This window comes from Amphimedon queenslandica, unplaced genomic scaffold (assembly GCF_000090795.2).
Source record: "Amphimedon queenslandica unplaced genomic scaffold, v1.1 AMPQUscaffold_13506, whole genome shotgun sequence".
Lineage (NCBI taxonomy): Eukaryota > Metazoa > Porifera > Demospongiae > Haplosclerida > Niphatidae > Amphimedon > Amphimedon queenslandica.
The window spans coordinates 3,334-20,726 of record NW_003546258.1 but is presented as its reverse complement, the minus strand read 5'-3'; the positions used below and the strand labels follow the sequence as shown (position 1 = coordinate 20,726).

At 37.7% G+C, this 17,393-nt stretch overlaps 3 protein-coding genes across 3 annotated transcripts; 2 read left to right on the top strand and 1 right to left on the bottom strand.

Moving 5' to 3' along the window:
* Positions 1-201: 201 nt before the first annotated feature.
* On the top strand, positions 202-5,840 carry LOC109593747 (uncharacterized). The gene is made up of 11 exons (XM_020008787.1): positions 202-866; positions 1,841-1,940; positions 2,117-2,237; positions 3,316-3,362; positions 3,465-3,593; positions 4,000-4,272; positions 4,468-4,600; positions 4,656-4,768; positions 5,220-5,289; positions 5,344-5,406; positions 5,477-5,840. Exons 1-11 carry the CDS (start codon positions 365-367, stop codon positions 5,606-5,608), a joined length of 1,683 nt encoding a protein of 560 aa, XP_019864346.1. The 5' UTR covers positions 202-364; the 3' UTR covers positions 5,609-5,840.
* A 67-nt stretch (positions 5,841-5,907) lies between these two features.
* LOC109593746 (fibroblast growth factor receptor-like) lies at positions 5,908-11,881 on the top strand. Its single transcript, XM_020008786.1, has 12 exons — positions 5,908-6,205; positions 6,283-6,642; positions 6,695-6,876; positions 7,096-7,327; positions 7,771-8,604; positions 8,838-8,915; positions 10,122-10,226; positions 10,302-10,822; positions 10,982-11,178; positions 11,234-11,274; positions 11,335-11,443; positions 11,581-11,881. Exons 1-12 carry the CDS (start codon positions 6,007-6,009, stop codon positions 11,747-11,749), a joined length of 3,027 nt encoding a protein of 1,008 aa, XP_019864345.1. The 5' UTR covers positions 5,908-6,006; the 3' UTR covers positions 11,750-11,881.
* On the bottom strand, positions 11,847-16,285 carry LOC100635514 (major facilitator superfamily domain-containing protein 7-a-like). Its single transcript, XM_003383867.2, has 9 exons — positions 15,960-16,285; positions 15,615-15,773; positions 15,053-15,278; positions 14,817-14,893; positions 13,570-13,704; positions 13,079-13,195; positions 12,822-12,974; positions 12,342-12,499; positions 11,847-12,281 (listed from the first exon to the last, which is right to left on the bottom strand). Exons 1-9 carry the CDS (start codon positions 16,263-16,265, stop codon positions 11,963-11,965), a joined length of 1,650 nt encoding a protein of 549 aa, XP_003383915.1. The 5' UTR covers positions 16,266-16,285; the 3' UTR covers positions 11,847-11,962.
* Between the last annotated feature and the right edge of the window lie 1,108 nt (positions 16,286-17,393).

Here is a 17,393-nt window from a genome sequence, read left to right as displayed (position 1 = left end):
TCGAATGAAATTGCGCATGCCCAGAACCCCGACATTTTAAAAAAATGGCCGACGTTCCTTCCGGATTTATCTGCGCATGCGCAATAAGGGGGCGTTTGTTGGAGGTGTGGCTAGGTCCATCAGATGATCAGATTCAGGAGTTAGTCCCTGTAATCAGGTCACCTAGTCTCTTTGCTGTAGTTCTCTCGTCCTTTCAAGTCTCCAAAGGAACACCGGGTCTCTTACTCTTTTGTTCGCTCCTTCTTTGCGTGTACAAGCGCTTCTCTCATTCTCCCTTTGCTCAACCGAGCAGAAGTGAAAGTATCTCTCCACATAGTTAGATAAAGAGAGGGAGGTATCAAGGACAACTGGGGTCTAGTTTAAAATGGCTGCCCCACCTCACTCAGTCTGGTCATGGAACATTGAGGAGGTTGGTAGATGGCTTTGCTCAATAAACATGAGCCATCTTGTTCACAAGTTTGAAGTTGCTTCAGTCAACGGCGAAGTCCTCTGTAGAATGGACGAAGGCTATGTCCCCGCTCTACTCAAATTAAACCCAGCCGAGAAAACCATGTTAATGGGAGCCATTAAAAGCGTTAAGGACTCTTACAGGAACAACTACCACATGAGAGGAGGGCTCCCTCCTGAAGCTCCCCCTCACAACAGACCGAGGACTCACTCCGACGAAAAAAAGAAAAAGAAGGCGAGCAATGCCACTCCCACTGGCGTCGGTCTTGCAACTGGTCCTACCCGTACCTCTATAGACGACAGTTCTGATATTAACGACTTTACCCCGGAGTATAAGATTGCCCCTGCCCCTGAGTTACTAGACGACTACTGTCGCCACAGTGGTTGGATTCGTAAAAGAGGAGGAGGATACAAAAGCTGTGAGTTGTGTGCTTGTCTCTGACAGTGTGTTTGCATTTGGTTTCGTTTTGCGATGTAGCATACATGTACATTGTAAATCTTTTAGTTCTCTCTCTCTCTCTCTCTCTCTCTCTCACTCACTCTTTCTCTCTCTCTCTCTCTCTCTCTCTCTCTCTCTCTCTCTCTCTCTCTCTCTCTCTCTCTCTCTCTCTCTCTCTCTCTCTCTCTCTCCTTTTTCCCTTTGATGGAGCTTGAAATATTTCATATATACAAATCTACTCTACTCTTGATATAATGCACCTGCCTGTCTTTGTCTCACTACCATTTCACACATTAACACCCTCTAGCCTATTAACGACACACATGTACACGTATTCCTATTCTAAAGGGGAAGAGTTGGGGGGGGGGTACGTGACTGGTTATTTGTAATTCAAGTCTGTTTCCATTCCTCTCTTCATGTGAATAAACATCAGCTCCTGTTTATCTACACTGCCACTCAATGGCTAAGTTATCATAGTTGTATATCCCGACAGGTTGCCCTCTCAAATACACACCATCTGCTACCCAACTCACTCCATCCCTCCCTCCTCTTTATAGTGCCCCTAGTACTACATGTCTACATGCACTGTAGTGATTGTGTATATACTATAGTTTTGGTTTAATGAATACAATCCTATCATTACAAAATAATGAGTTAGTACACTTTACCCTTTGTGAAAACATATACATGTAACTTGTATGTCCATTCTTCAATTTATTTATAGATCTTTCATGTACATGTGAGATATGACCCTCTCCTTTCTCTCTTCCCCCCTCTCTCTCCCTCCCTCTCGTTCCTTCTCTATCTTAATTGTGTATGCTTGCGAGTGTTTTTAGTCCCCTGTGTGTGTGTTTATGCTGTTTATGTATGTGTGTATTTGTTTGACTTTGCTTCTTGCTATGCGTGTATATGTTTGTGTAATGATGCTCCTATTTCTCTTGTGTTTCTCTGCAGGGAAGCGAAGATATCTTATCCTAAGACAAGGCTATGCTTATTATTACGAAAATGAAATGTCTGCCAAGCCCAAGGGGAGTATTTACCTCTATAACTGCAGGTATGTTATCTTCACCGCTGCAGCTTCCTCTTTTCTTCTTTCCTGTTCTCCTTTTTTATACTTTCACTATTCTGTCTTGGCACTCCTTCCCCTTCCTTTTCTGTCTCTTTATTTTGACATACTCTTTTCCTCTCCCCTCTCTCTCTCTCTCTCTCTCTCTCTCTCTCTCCTTATAGTGTAGCACCCTGTACTGATGAGGACAGGATTAAACAGTTCAAGTGGGTTTTCAAAGTCAAACCAGATGATCCCAAGCAGAGAACCTTCTATGTTACCACAGCTGCTAGACATGAAATGGAGGCAAGTCCCATCATTCTCATGTTATGTACATGGACAAACAAGCTTGTTTCATTTCACACATTGTGTCTTCACCCATTATAGCTATAGCCTAACCTTAGTAGGAGCTTCAGTCAGTCAGTAGTAACTATAACCATTTTGTCTCTTTTGTAATAGAATAATTGCTGGTATAGTAAAATTTATAATAATGCCAATAATACTCATTATTCTGTACCAAGGATTACTGTAGATCTGTTTCTTATTCAAATAGATTGTTCTTGTACATAGACTGTGTGTAGCTGTTGGTGTATAAACTGTTGCAGATGACTTTTGTTTTTCTGTCTGTATAACTACACATTGTACATGTAATGGAAGCGTGTGTATGTTTTTCAAGCATTTGAACATACCACTACACGTATACACACACAGAGCAGTATATAACATACACTGTAGCCTTAGATATACAATACAGTCACTGTTAGATACACATACCTGCTATGAGTTATTGTTTTGCATGTGTTTGTATGTACACATGTACATGTATATCTTGTGTTGCGTTTGTCAAATTGAAAACTGAAATTGTCAGTTGGTAGTACTAAACTATTAGTGGCTGGGTAGTTTGAGTCCAGTGGCAACTCACTCTTCCTCTAGTGCTATCAAAACTAACAGTGAGATGTACAGACAGTGACTCACTCCATGACACTTGTTAGCTGTCTGTACAAACAATGGAAGCAATCATAATTGGCTTTATTGACAGGGGGGTTATGGCAGCTTACTTTAACTAACTGTCTTACTAACTTTATTGTCTCCTTTCCTTCTCTCTCTCTGTGTCCCCCTCCCTTTTTCTTCCTCCCTTTCTCTCTCTCACTCTTTCTCTGTCTTATTTTAACCTCTACTGTTTCTTCAAGTTAATGATACATTGCCTTAAAATAAACTTGCTTTTGGACTTGTTGCAATGAAAAATAGACAAACATTATTACTATGAGTTACTGTGTGTAGACGGTCAGTCAGTCTTGCATATAAGGGACTGTTACATGGAGCATGTACATGTATAGGGTGATTGTTGTTGTGAGTATAGTATCAATTGTTTTCTACTTTTTAGAAATGGATTTCATCACTTAATGAAGAAATAGATAGATTTAAAATGAAGTATGGGTCTCTCTCTATCTCTCTTCTTCCCTCCCTCACTCTCTCTCTCTCTCCTTTCTCTCTCTCTCTTCACATGTTCAATGCTACCCTCTCCCTCTCTAGGATCGGTGAAGATGATGAAGACTATGAGCGTATATATGATCCAGTGTATGAGGAAGATGAGGAGCAAGATGACGATGAGAATGATCCAGTGTATGAAGGAGTTGCTGAGGACGAGGAGCCTCCTTACACGTGAGCACTACATGTACATGTACATGTACCCATCACCCAATGAATGTGTATAATGCCTTTACTTGCAATACCTTAGCTATGCATGTACATGTAACTGGTTATTTTTGGAAGGGGCAATTTTGGCAAATTTGACATTTTATGCCCAAATAAAGCCTGCCATTTTGACCTATTATGCATTAACTAAATGTCACATGGTCACAAATTGGCCAAATTAAAACATGCATGTCATTTTATTATTGACTCGTAATAAGATATACAAGCGTTTGTTTTTGTTGCAATGGACAGCTAGACCCGTAATTAACTTATTTATTTGCATGTGTATAATAATAAAATACTTAAATTAATCTAATAATAATAATAATGTTAATCATCATTATCATCATCATCATTATTATTTAATTTCTAGTCGTATTCGTGACACAAGCTCCGTCTCCATCCCTTCCCCTCGGGTTCCTGATCATCGTCACTCGCCCACGCATCGTTCCGCGACTCTAACCTGGCAAATGACAGACTCTGCTAAACCACGCCCGGGTAATGCCCACGCCCCCATGGTCCCTCCTCGTTCCGTTCGCTCACTACTGGACACTGGGACCTTGAGACCAGAGCCTCCTTCCGCAGTATCTCCGTCACAACTCATAGAGGCAGAGAACCCGTACCTCAAGATTGTGGGGAACTCCGAGTATGTAGTGATACATAATGAGTCTCTCGCTAAATGTATATGTACATGTACATGTCATAGCTTTTTATTTTAGCAGTGATTTTGTTATGAAACCCAAAGCATCATTATTTTGATGATAGATTATTAATAATGTGCAATGGATGGTTGTGTAATTAATTGTGTCTCTCTTCCCCCCTCTCTCTCTCTCCCCATTAGGCTCATAGCTCCACCCACTAATCCCATGGTTGCTGCCTCTCCTCCATCAGTTCCTCCTCCTTCAACGTACAACCTTCCTTCTCCGCCACACATGAGTAGCCCCAGTGAAATGAGCCCATCAGAAGACTTTAATGTACATACACATTTTATTTATGTCTTTTTTATTATTAATTTCTCGTTTACTGTAGCGTCAAGCCGAGATAGAAGAGGAAGATCCTTATTACATTCGCTTACAAACGATAGAAGAAGTCTTACCTCAGTACTGCATATTTGGTAACATACCCCGTGAAGAGGCAGAGAGGTAAGGAATGCACTCCATTGGCTGCAGTGACAAATGTATTCTGTATAGCAATGTACATGTACATGTATGGTAAGATTTCTGTGGATCAATATTGCCATTAATTTTGTACTTAGGGACATTATAACAATAATTTTAGGAATTTTGATGACCTTTTTAAGTTCATTTTTGCTATATAAAATGAACATGAACTCTAAACTATAGTAATGATGTTAGTTTATAGTGTGTGTGTGTGTGTGTGTGTGTGTGTGTGTGTGTGTGTGTGTGTGTGTGTGTGTGTGTGTGTGTGCATGTTTTGAATGTCTGCAGCTGTTTATGATTGTAGTAGATGAGAAATTAATTTTGTTTTGTTTTCATTTTTATTTTATAAATACAAATCAGTAGCAACAATAACAAATACTAATAATAATACATTGTAGTTAATAATAATTAATAATGTAACTCCGCCCTCTAGTGGTTTATTAAGGACCCGTCGACCTGGTACTTACCTTTTAAGAGATGGGACTCATAAGAACGCTAAATATGTAAGTGTGTGGTGGGCACTAAATAGAATAATCGTGACACTGTGTATGATGCAGGTATTATCAGTATTGACTGACAATGAGCTCATAAAACATTACAAGCTATACCAGAAGGAAGATGTAAGATTTTATCAGATTATGTATTTTATAATTTTTAAATACTTTCTCTTTTTCTTTTTTTCTTTTACAGCAAACTTTTTGTCTAACAGAAGGAAAACTATTCCCATCCCTTCCTCAGCTAATAGAATATTACAAACAAGTTGAGTTACCAAAGACTCCAAACGTTAGGCTCAGCGAACCTTACCATCCCTTGGATCATTAATAACTTTTAATAACTGACTCCTCCTCCATTTGATATTATTTTTTAATATCAGTTTTACACGACTCATATTTGCATAATAGTTTATGTCCTTTATTATTATTATTATTATTATTATTATTATTATTATTATTATTGTTATTATTATTAATATTTCTCGATTTTATTTTGGCTGTAGTTATTATTAATTTTTTTTATGAGGTGTCCTCTTATTTTTTGTGGTCATATAAAATAATTTTCATTAAATTTGACGTCACGTATTGGATGGTTAATTAATGGTTATTAAGTAGATTCTTCATTAAAAATCCATTCTTTGTAATGAGGTTTAGTGGGGGCTACTGCAGGCTCAGTGGTGCAGAATTTCTTCGCTTTTCTTGCTCTTTCTTTCTCTCTGAGTCTCCATGACATCAATGCCTCGTTTCATTTGTTTCTTGGTTCTACTTTTGAGTGAGAAGGCGTTCTTTTCTGCTGCCAGAAGTATCACTCAGGAGGAGCTTATCACCAACGCTTGTGCCATTGACAGAAACACTACCATCTATAACAACTTCAGGGCTGACGTTATAGATCGATACAATTTAACTTTATTGCCAAAAGAAAGAAGTAAGTACTGCAGCACTGCAGAATGTATATATATGTACCTCATTCTCTTTCCTTCTCCCTCTCCCTCCCATTTGTAGATGTAAACTATTTTCCTAATGCAGCAGTGGATACACAGCTAGTTATACCATGCTTTAGTTGCCAGGTTTTACCATGGAGTAATGAATCATACATTGGTGAAGTGATGTGGTGTGTTAGTATATGGAATCCTACTGAACCCATTGAAGCTTGCTTCAATCGTACATGGAACTACAGCACTCCATTAGCAAAGGAGCTTGACATACTCAACAACCTTGAAATCATTGATTCCTGCAGGTATTACATTTTCTTTAACTACCAAGAGTGTATTAGGATACGCAGTATTAAGCTTTATTACGAAGAAGCTATTTTTTTCTCAATACGTGGCGACAACCACTTCATTTCCAACGTTGATGTCAATAGTGAGTTTGTGATAATAAGCATTTCTTATTATTTTAATGCATCATTGTACAGATGAACCAAACGAACCATCACATCATATTCAGGATTTCCCATCATCACCAATGTATGTTGAAGCAGGCACTGAACTCTTGCTGGACTGTGTTTTTTCATCTACTGCTCATTTTAATCTCTACATTGGCTGGTCACTATCAAATAGGGACCTTTTCCTAATAGCTGAAGATCCATTATGCTCTGTAAGCCTAGAGTACACTACTACACTGACTACATAAGTATAAGCTAATTCTGAGCATAATTACACACATACACATGCTAAGTGGTTAGAATTTGCAATTAACATGTGGTCAGTGCTGTTTAATCTTTCAACATCTTTTTGAAGTGGCTCACTGTATTTCCCCCTACCTCTCATTCCTACTCCTTTCTCTCTCACTTTCTCTACCTTTCTCTGTGTATAGAATGATTGCTATGTTGATAAAAGGGGTACAGCAATGGAGAACAAAGCAAAAAGGATCAGGGCATATCAAGCAAGAGATCAGCTGGCCTGTATATTTCTAAGCTATAAAGTACACACTTACCTTTACATAGAAGATGTGAAGCTCTCCGATGAAGGAAACTATACTTGTTACTATCACTACACACCTAGCTGGACATCTCAGAAAGGCTTTAAAACTGTTAACATTATACCAGGTAAGAATTATGTTAACTGAAACATACAAGGAGATGTCTTTATAATTATTGGTACTTCATGTTACATAATTATGGCTTAAAAGACTATTCTCATTCCTACTATGAACAGTCTACAGTACTGTACATATCATGGAAAAGACAATCAAGAGAGTGTGAGAACTAAACATGTCCATATGTCAACATCTCCTCAAAACGGGGAGGGCCTCTAAAGCCTCTGGTTTCATAGTGTGGTTGGAGAGTGGTTAGAGGAGTGGTGAGGACTGTATTTATGATGTAATAGGGGGTTTGTGCTAAGGTCAGGCAGGGCATGTGAAGTAACACCAGCTCTTTGTCAAGTGTTATTACAAGGTGGCCTTCTAAGAGTCTTCTTTCTTTCCCTCCTTTTTCTTTTTCTCCATTTCCTTCTCTCTCTTTCTCCCTCTCTCTCTCTTGTTTCTCTATAGTTCTACCAGTCATTAGTCCAATATGGCTGTCAGTCCCTGATCCTACATTAAACATACCTTCCTTTATCTCTTCTACCATTAATGACACTATCAGTTTATCCTGTACAGTACGAGTGGGGCTAGGAGCCAGTGTGTACTGGATTGATCCTAATAATACAGTCATTGATGAATATGATAGTAGCACTATGGAGTCTTCTGAGTTCTCAGTGTATGTAGAATCAAGGAATGAGACTACTGATGATCAGTATCAGATCATAGCTCATCGTACATTGATCATTAGTGATTTCATTGATTCACTTGATGATGTTGTTGGAGTTTATAAATGCGTTGTTAGTGATCCTGGCTATCAAGAGAAGAGTGTCTATGAAGAGTATTCAGTCATCCTGACTAATATCGTTTCATCAACTGGAGTCCCCTCAGCTTCTGCTTCTTCTTTACAGACACTATCTTCATCTCTTATCATGACTTCTCCCTCACCAGTCTCTTCTCCTCTTCCAACTTCCAATCCACTCATTAATGATAACCACATTATAATCCTTACTCTCTCCAGTGTCTTCATTACCATAGTCCTGATTGTCTTTTCACTGGTCATAGCTACTTTCATGTACTGCAGACGCAAATCAATGTCAACAACATATACTCCTTCCCTAAGAAAAGCACCTGCTCCTCCTGTTACTAAGAATGGAGTCATTGGAGGAGGAACAGCTAGTGCTGGATCGGTCCAGGTCCTTGCTAAAGGACTAATGGCTCCAACTAGCTTCATGTTCTTTCCAAAATTTGACATGTCAGAGAGAGAAGTCTCTAGACAGCATCTGATGTTCATTGATAAACTGGGTAAGAGAGAGAGGAGGAAGGAAAAGTCTAAGAGATGACTGCATGGTGTGGAGTATTAAAAGAATACAATGTATATGTGTGCATGTACATATAGAAAGAAAGAGAGTATGTTGTGCCTATTAAAGAGAGATGTATGCTAAAGCTAAACCTCATGATCACTTGACTGTCCTCTATGTACTACTGGGTCAACCTTTGCTTGGGCTCTGTAATTCACTTTAATGGTTTGTGTTTAGGCTCTGGTCTGTTTGGTCAAGTCTGGAAGGCATATATCTTGGGAAGTGAATCAATTGTAGCAGTAAAAACTACCAAAGGTAAGTACTATAACTAGCAACTCCATCTACTTATGTAATGTGTTGTATATGATTGGTATGTGTGTGTGCATGCACAGGTAATTGAATAAGAAGCACTCATAATAAGTAATAATGATAATAACAACAGAAGGTTAAAAATAACAATAAGTACCAACAATAACATCATAATGGCTATGATAATTATGCATAGAGTATTACCTGTATAATTATAATGCTAAGATCATTTGATCCTATTATTCCATGTACATTCTCATTGGCTCTGTCACAGTAAGTACTGCCAACTGCTAACTGTATTTGTAGTAGTTAGTCTAAGGTTATTATCAGTTTCCTGTGATAATAGTAAACTTAGACACATTTTAAATCGAATAAAAAAACAATATTACCATAATAGTCTTAGACCTTGAACCCTGTCTGACAATGTGACATAGTTTATTTATTTATTAATACAATGTTTTTATCTTTTAAGATTATTTTTTGAGATAGAGCCTGGTAAGTTTTGCTACACTGTGTTATAATAAGTCATTTGACCACGTTATGTAGGCTTTTCCTAAGAAATGGAGTCTTTTATTTTTGATGTGAGAGGAAGTGACAGACCACAGACTGTATGTGGTGGTTCTTGTCTGCCATGCTTTATTTAATTTAGCTTCACCATAATTAATAGTTTGTAACATGATATCATTGCACTAACACTCTGTTGTATCCCATGCGTGTGTAGACTAGCTGGGTGACTCTCATACATATACTTACTACTATCTCTGCTTAGCTTAATGCAGTGTGACTCACTTTCTGATGTAATCTAGTGCTCTTATATCATAGTCTTTTGTGTATACCAGAGCTGAAAGTGAAACAGAAATATTCATTAGTTTTGTACTGTCTTTGGCCAAATTTTATCAAAATTGAAAATGAGAAAATTCTCCATTTTATAGTTTATTTGATGCATATACATGTTCTTATGTTGTGTTTCAAGTTTGAGCTGATTTCAATTAAATTTGGATTTTTTATGAATTTTTCAAGCTACTCACAAATCTGGCCAATGACCCTGTACTATTATAGTATAGGGCCTATACTATAATAGTACAGGGTCATTGGCCAAATTTGACCAAAAATGACAAGGAGAGATTTTTTTACATTTTCTAATGAATTCTTACATTTACAATTGTAGTACCTTCATTGCTTTAATCTTTCATTAATTTGTTTGTCGTACAGATCAATGCTCATTGAGAGATGAAGAGAACTTAAAGGAAGAGCTTCAGATAATGAAAAAGATACAACCACATGCCAATGTCATCAACCTACTCGGATTCTGTACATGTATGTCAATCAAACATACAATTAAAATTATTATTATTATCATTATTTTATTTTTATTTTTATTTTTATTTTTAGCTGATGGGCCTGTCAGTATAATCATGGAATATGCATTGTACGGGAACCTTCACGATTTCCTTAAATATTGTCGCCCCCCTCTATTTCCATCACGAGGAGGGGGCCCCCTTATGTACAACTGGATCAACCACCACACAGCCATCAGTAGTCCACATAGTTCCTATTCATCTTCTTCCTGCTCTTCTCCTAGCTCCTCAACGACTCCATTTCTCGATAAATCTTCGCACGTTCCTCTCTCTGCTCAAGTCTCCAACTCAACCACCCACACCTACCTCCAGTTCTCGTCAGACTTGACCACACCCCCTCCCTCGCTCCACCAGTTTTCGTTGGAGGATCCTAGTGCTGGGCGGAGTCTGTTTGAGGCTCTGTCCCATCAGGTTGCTGGGTTAGTACCCTCGGCTCACTCTGCTTGCCCTCTCTCTCACGATTATATCAACATTCCTGGTAGAATTAGGAACGGCGACTTTTTGAATTTTGCATTTCAGATCGCATCTGGACTTGACCATTTGAAAAGAATGAACGTAAGAAAATAAATAATAATTCTAAAAATACTAATGTAATTGTTATTTCAATATAACGATAGCTTTTTATCTTCCTCCCCCTTAAACATTAAATATTATTAATAATTATATATTTTTCTTCCCTTTCCTTTCCCCCCTCTCTCTCTCCCCCTCATTTAGCTCATCCATTGTGATTTGGCTGCACGCAATATCCTTGTATCAAAGGAGCAAGTTCTCAAAATATCTGATTTTGGTTTAGCAAAGGAAGTATCAGATGACAAGTCCTACTACAGGAGAAACCCACGGGACAGGATACCAATAAAATGGACATCACCCGAAGCCCTAGAGACTTGGGTCTATTCGCATAAAAGTGACATGTAAGATATGACCACATGACTATCACATGATGAGTATGATATTTATTTTATACAGATGGTCCTATGGAGTTGTCTTATGGGAAATTGCCACATATGGTATGTATGTGTGAGAGCCTTATAATTATTTCATTTTAATTGTTGTTTCTCGTTATTTAGGAGACTCACCGTACCGAGAGGTGAATACCAGTGGCATATGGGACAACATGATCTCACATCTTAAATCTGGGAATAGACTAGAGCAGCCATTGAACTGTCCTGATATATTGTAAGATGACTTATATACCATAATAAGGCTTTACTAACCTCTCTCCCTCTCTCTCTCTCTCTCCCTCTCTCTCTCTCTCTCTCTCCCTCTCTCTCTCTCTCTCTCTCTCTCTATCCCACTCTCTCTTTCCTTTACAGTTACAATATAATGTGTATGTGCTGGGAATTGGATCCAGAGAGAAGACCAGATGCTACAGATGTCATCAAATTATTATCAAGGAAGCCGTCGCTATTATTATCTGATGTATCGGAGGATGACGCCAGCAGCTGCCACTCTGACAGTGTATATGTAGACACGCCCATTTAACAATGACACACCCACAAACATAAACTCGTATCTCATACACATTACAACATTACAATACATGTGTCAATCTTTTCACAAAAGTTAATAATAATGATCATTATCAATTGGCAAGAGAGACAAACGTTAAAAGTAGCATCTGAACATAAAATTAGCCATACTTTATACATGCACGTTAGAACACGTACACGTACAATTTTACATTAAAATTGTTCATTAATTATTATTAGTTCCTGCCTCTCCATTCTTTATTTTCTCTTCGTACTGAGTTCTCTTGTAGTCCCTTCTGAAGAACAGGACAAAGACTAGGAAAGCAAACGTCGCCATTCCAACGAGCAACAGGCCACAGTTGGTCCAATTCTGAGGCTTAGCGTTATCAGTGAGTGTATAGTTGGAGCGACGACCATCACAGAGGGACATGGTCTCGTTAGAGTTTGGTAAAGACACTTGACATTCATTGTAAGAGAGAGTGTTTGAATCAATCACTGGAGATATTAACTGACCAACGGTGACAAATAGGAACCCAAATATCTGACTATAGAGAGAGAAGGAGAATAAGAGAATGGTAAAAATTAAAAGCATTTTTAAAACTTACGCTGAGCTCCATAGTAATCCTGAGCTGGTAGCCTCAGCAGCTGGGAAGGTTACCTCCACTCCTAGCTCCATGGCAACAGGGAGGAATCCAATGGCAAAAAAACCAGTGACACTAAGCAACACAGCTAACGCAACAGGAATGTGCTCTATAGTGGAGACCTAAACAAATAACAATAATAACAACAACAACAACAATAATAATAATAATGGTTGTAAAAACTGGCCCACTTAGCAATATAAACAGTAAAAATAACATCCACTTAAAGCTACTGGAGGAGACACAGCAGACACACAATGTAAAACAGTGACTACATGTACATACCATAATACTAGCTACTGCTTATAATAACATCTTCTGGCATACATGTACATGTACATGTATCTTCTTTATGGAAGCACCATACATGTACATGTACATGTATGTAAGCTCAAAAGTGCATGTAACTGCATTTACATGTAACTGCATGTACATGTAGCTCACCTCAACGAAGCCTATTAATGTTAGTATGGTACAGGATAGACAGATCATCCCTATCTCCTTGTACAGTCTAGTTCTACTGATCAATAATCCTGAGAGTGTAGCACCAATCACACCAAATATTATTAATAATGAGCCCCACAGACCTGCTGCTTTCTGTGGAGAGAGAGAGGGGGGGGGGGGAAAGAGTGCAATAATTATCCACGTAAACATTCATTGTACACATAAGTTTCTTCATTCCTATTACAGAACTCACGTACATTAGAGTATCCATAAGGACAGACATATTGAGGTATTATGATTAGGACGGCATTAAACACTCCAGCTCCTACGCCATACGTTGTCAGGAGAACCCAAAAATTCACATTCTTGAAAGCCTACAAAATGGATGATAATAAATAACATAATTTTCTGTGTTTACATGTAAAGGAGGAAACTTAAACTTTTCCTTCATAATTGTAATATGATCAAAACAGCTAACACATGTCACAGTAGTACATTTAATACGTCATAGCCACATGCGTTATCTATTATTAGTATTTTTGTAATGCTGATTAAACACTGTTAGATCTAGAGGGAGTTTAGGAGACTTTTAGTCTCCTACATTTGGTCTAGGTCACCTACAATCTCTCATTTTTTAGCTTGTGGTCACTCATATTTTATACCAAAACTTCTAAAAGTAACAATGATCATTTACACATGCTTTTACTGCTACTAGTATCACATGTACTAATGATATGCTACAGCTTACACTTTTGAGTCCTTTAACGAAAGGTAGGTTTGGAGTATCCCCACTAGCAGTTGGAGGAATGGGAGGAGAGGAACGATAAATAAAAGAGAAAGAGAGAAGAGCACCAACACCAGCTGGAATAATATACACCCATAACTAAAGGAGAGGATTAAATCATAATTATGTAGCCAGAGACATATTTGTGGTAAGGATTTTGCAACTTTTATAATTCATAAAAAATCTAACTTTGATCGGAATTAGTTCAAACTTGAAACACAACATAAGAACATGTATATGCATCAGAAAATGTAATAAAAATGGAGAATTCTTTCCTAGTCATTTTTGGTCAAATTTGGCCAATGACCCTGTACTATAGTACAGGGACTTTGGTCCGATTTTTGAGTAACTTTAAAAAATTGTAAAAAATCCAATTTTAATTGGAATCAGCTCAAACTTGCTACACAATATAAGAACATGTATATGCATCAGAAAATGTAATAAAAATTGAGAATCCTTTCCTAGTCATTTTTGGTCAAATTTGGCCAACGACCCTGTACTATAGTACAGGGACTTTGGTCCAATTTTTTAGTAACTTTAAAAATTCGTAAAAAATCCAAATTTAATCGGAATCAGCTCAAACTTGCTACACATCATAAGTACATGTATATGCATCAGAAAATGTACATGTAATTAAAATGGAGAATTCTTTCCTAGTCATTTTGGTCAAATTTGGCTAATGACCCTGTACTATAGTACAGGGACTTTCGCCCAATTTTTGAGCAACTTAAAAAAATCGTTAAAAATCCATTTTCAATCGGAATCAGCTCAAACTTAAAACACAACATAAAAACATGTATATGCATCAGAAAATGTAATAAAAATTGAGAATTCTCTCCTAGTCATTTTTGGTCAAATTTGACCAACGACCCTGTACTATAGTACAGGGACTTTTGCCCAATTTTCGAGCAACTTTAAAAAATTGTAAAAAATCTAATTTCAATTGGAATCAGCTCAAACTTGCTACACAACATAAGAACATGTATACGCATCAGAAAATGTAATAAAAATTGAGAATTCTCTCCTAGTCATTTTTGGTGAAATTTGGCCAACGACCCTGTACTATAATAGTACAGGGTCGTTGGCCAAATTTTAGAGAAACTGTAAAAATTTTCATTTTGTCAGAAAAAGCTCAAACCTTTTACATAACATAAAATCCAACTACACATTATATAGATAGAAGGAGCTGATAATGACAATTAATGATTTACCATTGTGGGTAGTTTTTGAACATCAGTGACAATGTATGGAGACACTATCTGTGCAACTGCTATACCCAGTGGATTAGCTACAAGAAAATGAAAATGATAATATATACTCTCCCTTTGTCATGCTACAAATAATCATAATATGTATTATAATAGGGTATTTCCCTTTTAGTTATGTTTTTGTTTATCTCTGTTTTTGTATAATAATAACTAAATTAAACTAATAATAATTAACATACCAACAGAAGCAAGGTCAGTACACAGGCCCCTCTCTTTAGCTCCAAACCAGGTGTTTGCTAGTTTTGCTGGTGCATAAAGAAAGAATGGTTGAGCAAAAGCTGTGATGACCTGTCCAATAATGGCCGTGATGAAGCCAGCTTTGGAGTCAGAGCAAATGATGGGGTCAATGGTACTCAGGTAGCGCAATACAGCTCCTAACAGGTTACATACAGTGCCAATGATAACCTAAAGAATTAATAATGATCATAACTTAATGACTTGTAGGAAAAAGTAGATTAGCACAAATTTTCTACATAGTATAACAGGGGTATCAGATATAAAAATCGAGAACTTTCAAAGCCATTTTATTGGAAAAACTATGAAGAACAGCAGCTTATGGGTCTTTTGGCTAACTTTGAATGAATGACTAGTAGCTGGAATCAGTTCAAACTTTCTACATGATATACATGATTATGAACAATTAAGATAAGCAATATATCAACATGAACTAGTTAATCAAAATGCAATGGAACACATGTACAACAAGCTTTGCACATTTAAAGATAATAAAGATAGACTTACAGCTGTTCTAAGTCCAAATACGTCAAGTACAAAGATGCTAAAAAACCCAACGATAAGAGAAGCGATAAAATAACTGTTTGAGAACCAGTCGACCTCAGACAAGCCAACACCATAATAACTAGCAGTAAGACTCGGAACCGGAGAATAGCTTAACCACATCTAAAGGAGAGATGGGGCATTAAATAGAGTAAAAAGTAAAATGACAGAATACACAAAAACAGACAAAATATGAAACATTTATTATCATTTATCATTATAACGCTTGTTTATTTTTTAATTTATTGTACGCAACAACAATCAAGAAATTATTTATTATTATTGCTACAAAAGAATTAGGTCACTTACTATTCCATTGCTAAGGTTCAATACCATCAATGCTACCAACATCAAGTAACGAATAGGATACAGTTTATACTGAGCATGAGGCTCGTACTGAGGTGGTGGTCCGAAGGAGCCGTTTGACCCCGTGCTGATATTTTGAGTTTTATTCTCCAACTGGACTTTAGACTCATCACCACTAGCAGCCATGTTATTACCTATGCTCTCGCTAGCTTCTATAACAAGAGGAGCAGTTTCGGTCGGCCCCTCTAACTGTATTATCTCCTGATTGTTATGATAGCCCCTCGTTTCTTTTTCCTGCTGATCAGCCATAAAGCACACTTTTATTGCCCTAAACCCCGCCCAGCTAATGAATTCATGTGCTGCTACATTGGCCAGCTGCTTTAGCATAAAAATACGACCTCATGCCCCAGCCCCAGGGTATTTGCAGTACTAGGAGACTAAGGTACTGAAAGTTTTTAAAGGATTGCTGCAGAAAAAAGGGCGTGGCTCACAATGATTTTAACCCGATAAAAAAATAGAAGGATCTAGAAGTCCACGGAATAGCCAATCAGATTGTCGTAACTATGGTAACCCCGCCAAAAATCCCGATGCTGTCCAGGCAGGCGATTTTACATAAAACGGGATTTCTCTCGCTCTGGTCATTTTTAGAGTTTTCTCCAACCAAAACCGGTCCACTTGGCTGCTGTCACGCTGTCTGCTGTCCACTCTGTGAGTTTACTTTTTGCTGCCTCCTATTCCCACTCTCTCTACTTTTATCTGTCTTCATGAGTTGTCACTATTTGTTTCTCTTTTCACAGGTCAAGCAGACAAGGTTTCTTTATTGCTATTTCTTTGTGTTTGGCTTACTACCCTGGGTAAGTGAAGCCTACAACAGCCTGTGCTTCATAACCTTAATTTTTGTCTTTTTCTCCATATGCATTTTAGGATGTACGTGTGACAGGCAATTGAATTTTCCCGCCATTTTTCCCGACTCCAATTAGTGCCCACCCAAGCTACCTTTGTCATGTAGCAAGGCTGAAGAGCCAGTATACACAAGATAACTGAATTTAAGTGAGTCTTTGTTCTCACTTGCAACTTTATACATTATGTTTTGATTAGGAGAGACTTCTGTCTGCTGTGCTTTATTTGGTAGCTGTGATCGTTTCCAAGCACTCGAGATCATTTCGAAGATCCTTTTCATTGTTTCTTCACTTGGAATTGCTTCGAAGTTGCTTTGACTTGTGAAGTTCTCCGATATCCTCTAGTAATTTTGGAAGCTGCAAGTCTGTATTTAATTCTATATAGTCTTGCTATGCCATCACGGCGAGACTATGCACACATACCTCCCTTGCATGAGTAATAATATTGTCTGTCTCTTTCTCTTTTCTTAGCTTGCGTCAGGTAGGAGATCATGCGATGTTGCATATACATATTGTTCTCTAACCTAAGACTGATTTA

What these genes read in the sequence shown, in the direction of transcription:
- LOC109593746 (XM_020008786.1), top strand. Translation starts at nt 6,007, where the DNA reads ATGACATCAATGCCTCGTTTCATTTGTTTCTTGGTTCTACTTTTGAGT. An exon ending in CCTACTCGGATTCTGTACAT is followed by an intron (nt 10,227 to 10,301) that starts GTATGTCAATCA and finishes TTTTATTTTTAG; the next exon opens with CTGATGGGCCTGTCAGTATA. An exon ending in ACCATTTGAAAAGAATGAAC is followed by an intron (nt 10,823 to 10,981) that starts GTAAGAAAATAA and finishes CCCCTCATTTAG; the next exon opens with CTCATCCATTGTGATTTGGC.
- LOC109593747 (XM_020008787.1), top strand. Translation starts at nt 365, where the DNA reads ATGGCTGCCCCACCTCACTCAGTCTGGTCATGGAACATTGAGGAGGTT. An exon ending in ATTTACCTCTATAACTGCAG is followed by an intron (nt 1,941 to 2,116) that starts GTATGTTATCTT and finishes CTCTCCTTATAG; the next exon opens with TGTAGCACCCTGTACTGATG. An exon ending in CCCCGTGAAGAGGCAGAGAG is followed by an intron (nt 4,769 to 5,219) that starts GTAAGGAATGCA and finishes TCCGCCCTCTAG; the next exon opens with TGGTTTATTAAGGACCCGTC.
- LOC100635514 (XM_003383867.2), bottom strand. Translation starts at nt 16,265, where the DNA reads ATGGCTGATCAGCAGGAAAAAGAAACGAGGGGCTATCATAACAATCAG. An exon ending in TTCAAAAACTACCCACAATG is followed by an intron (nt 13,705 to 14,816) that starts GTAAATCATTAA and finishes CCTCTCCTTTAG; the next exon opens with TTATGGGTGTATATTATTCC. An exon ending in TCGTTAAAGGACTCAAAAGT is followed by an intron (nt 13,196 to 13,569) that starts GTAAGCTGTAGC and finishes TCCATTTTGTAG; the next exon opens with GCTTTCAAGAATGTGAATTT.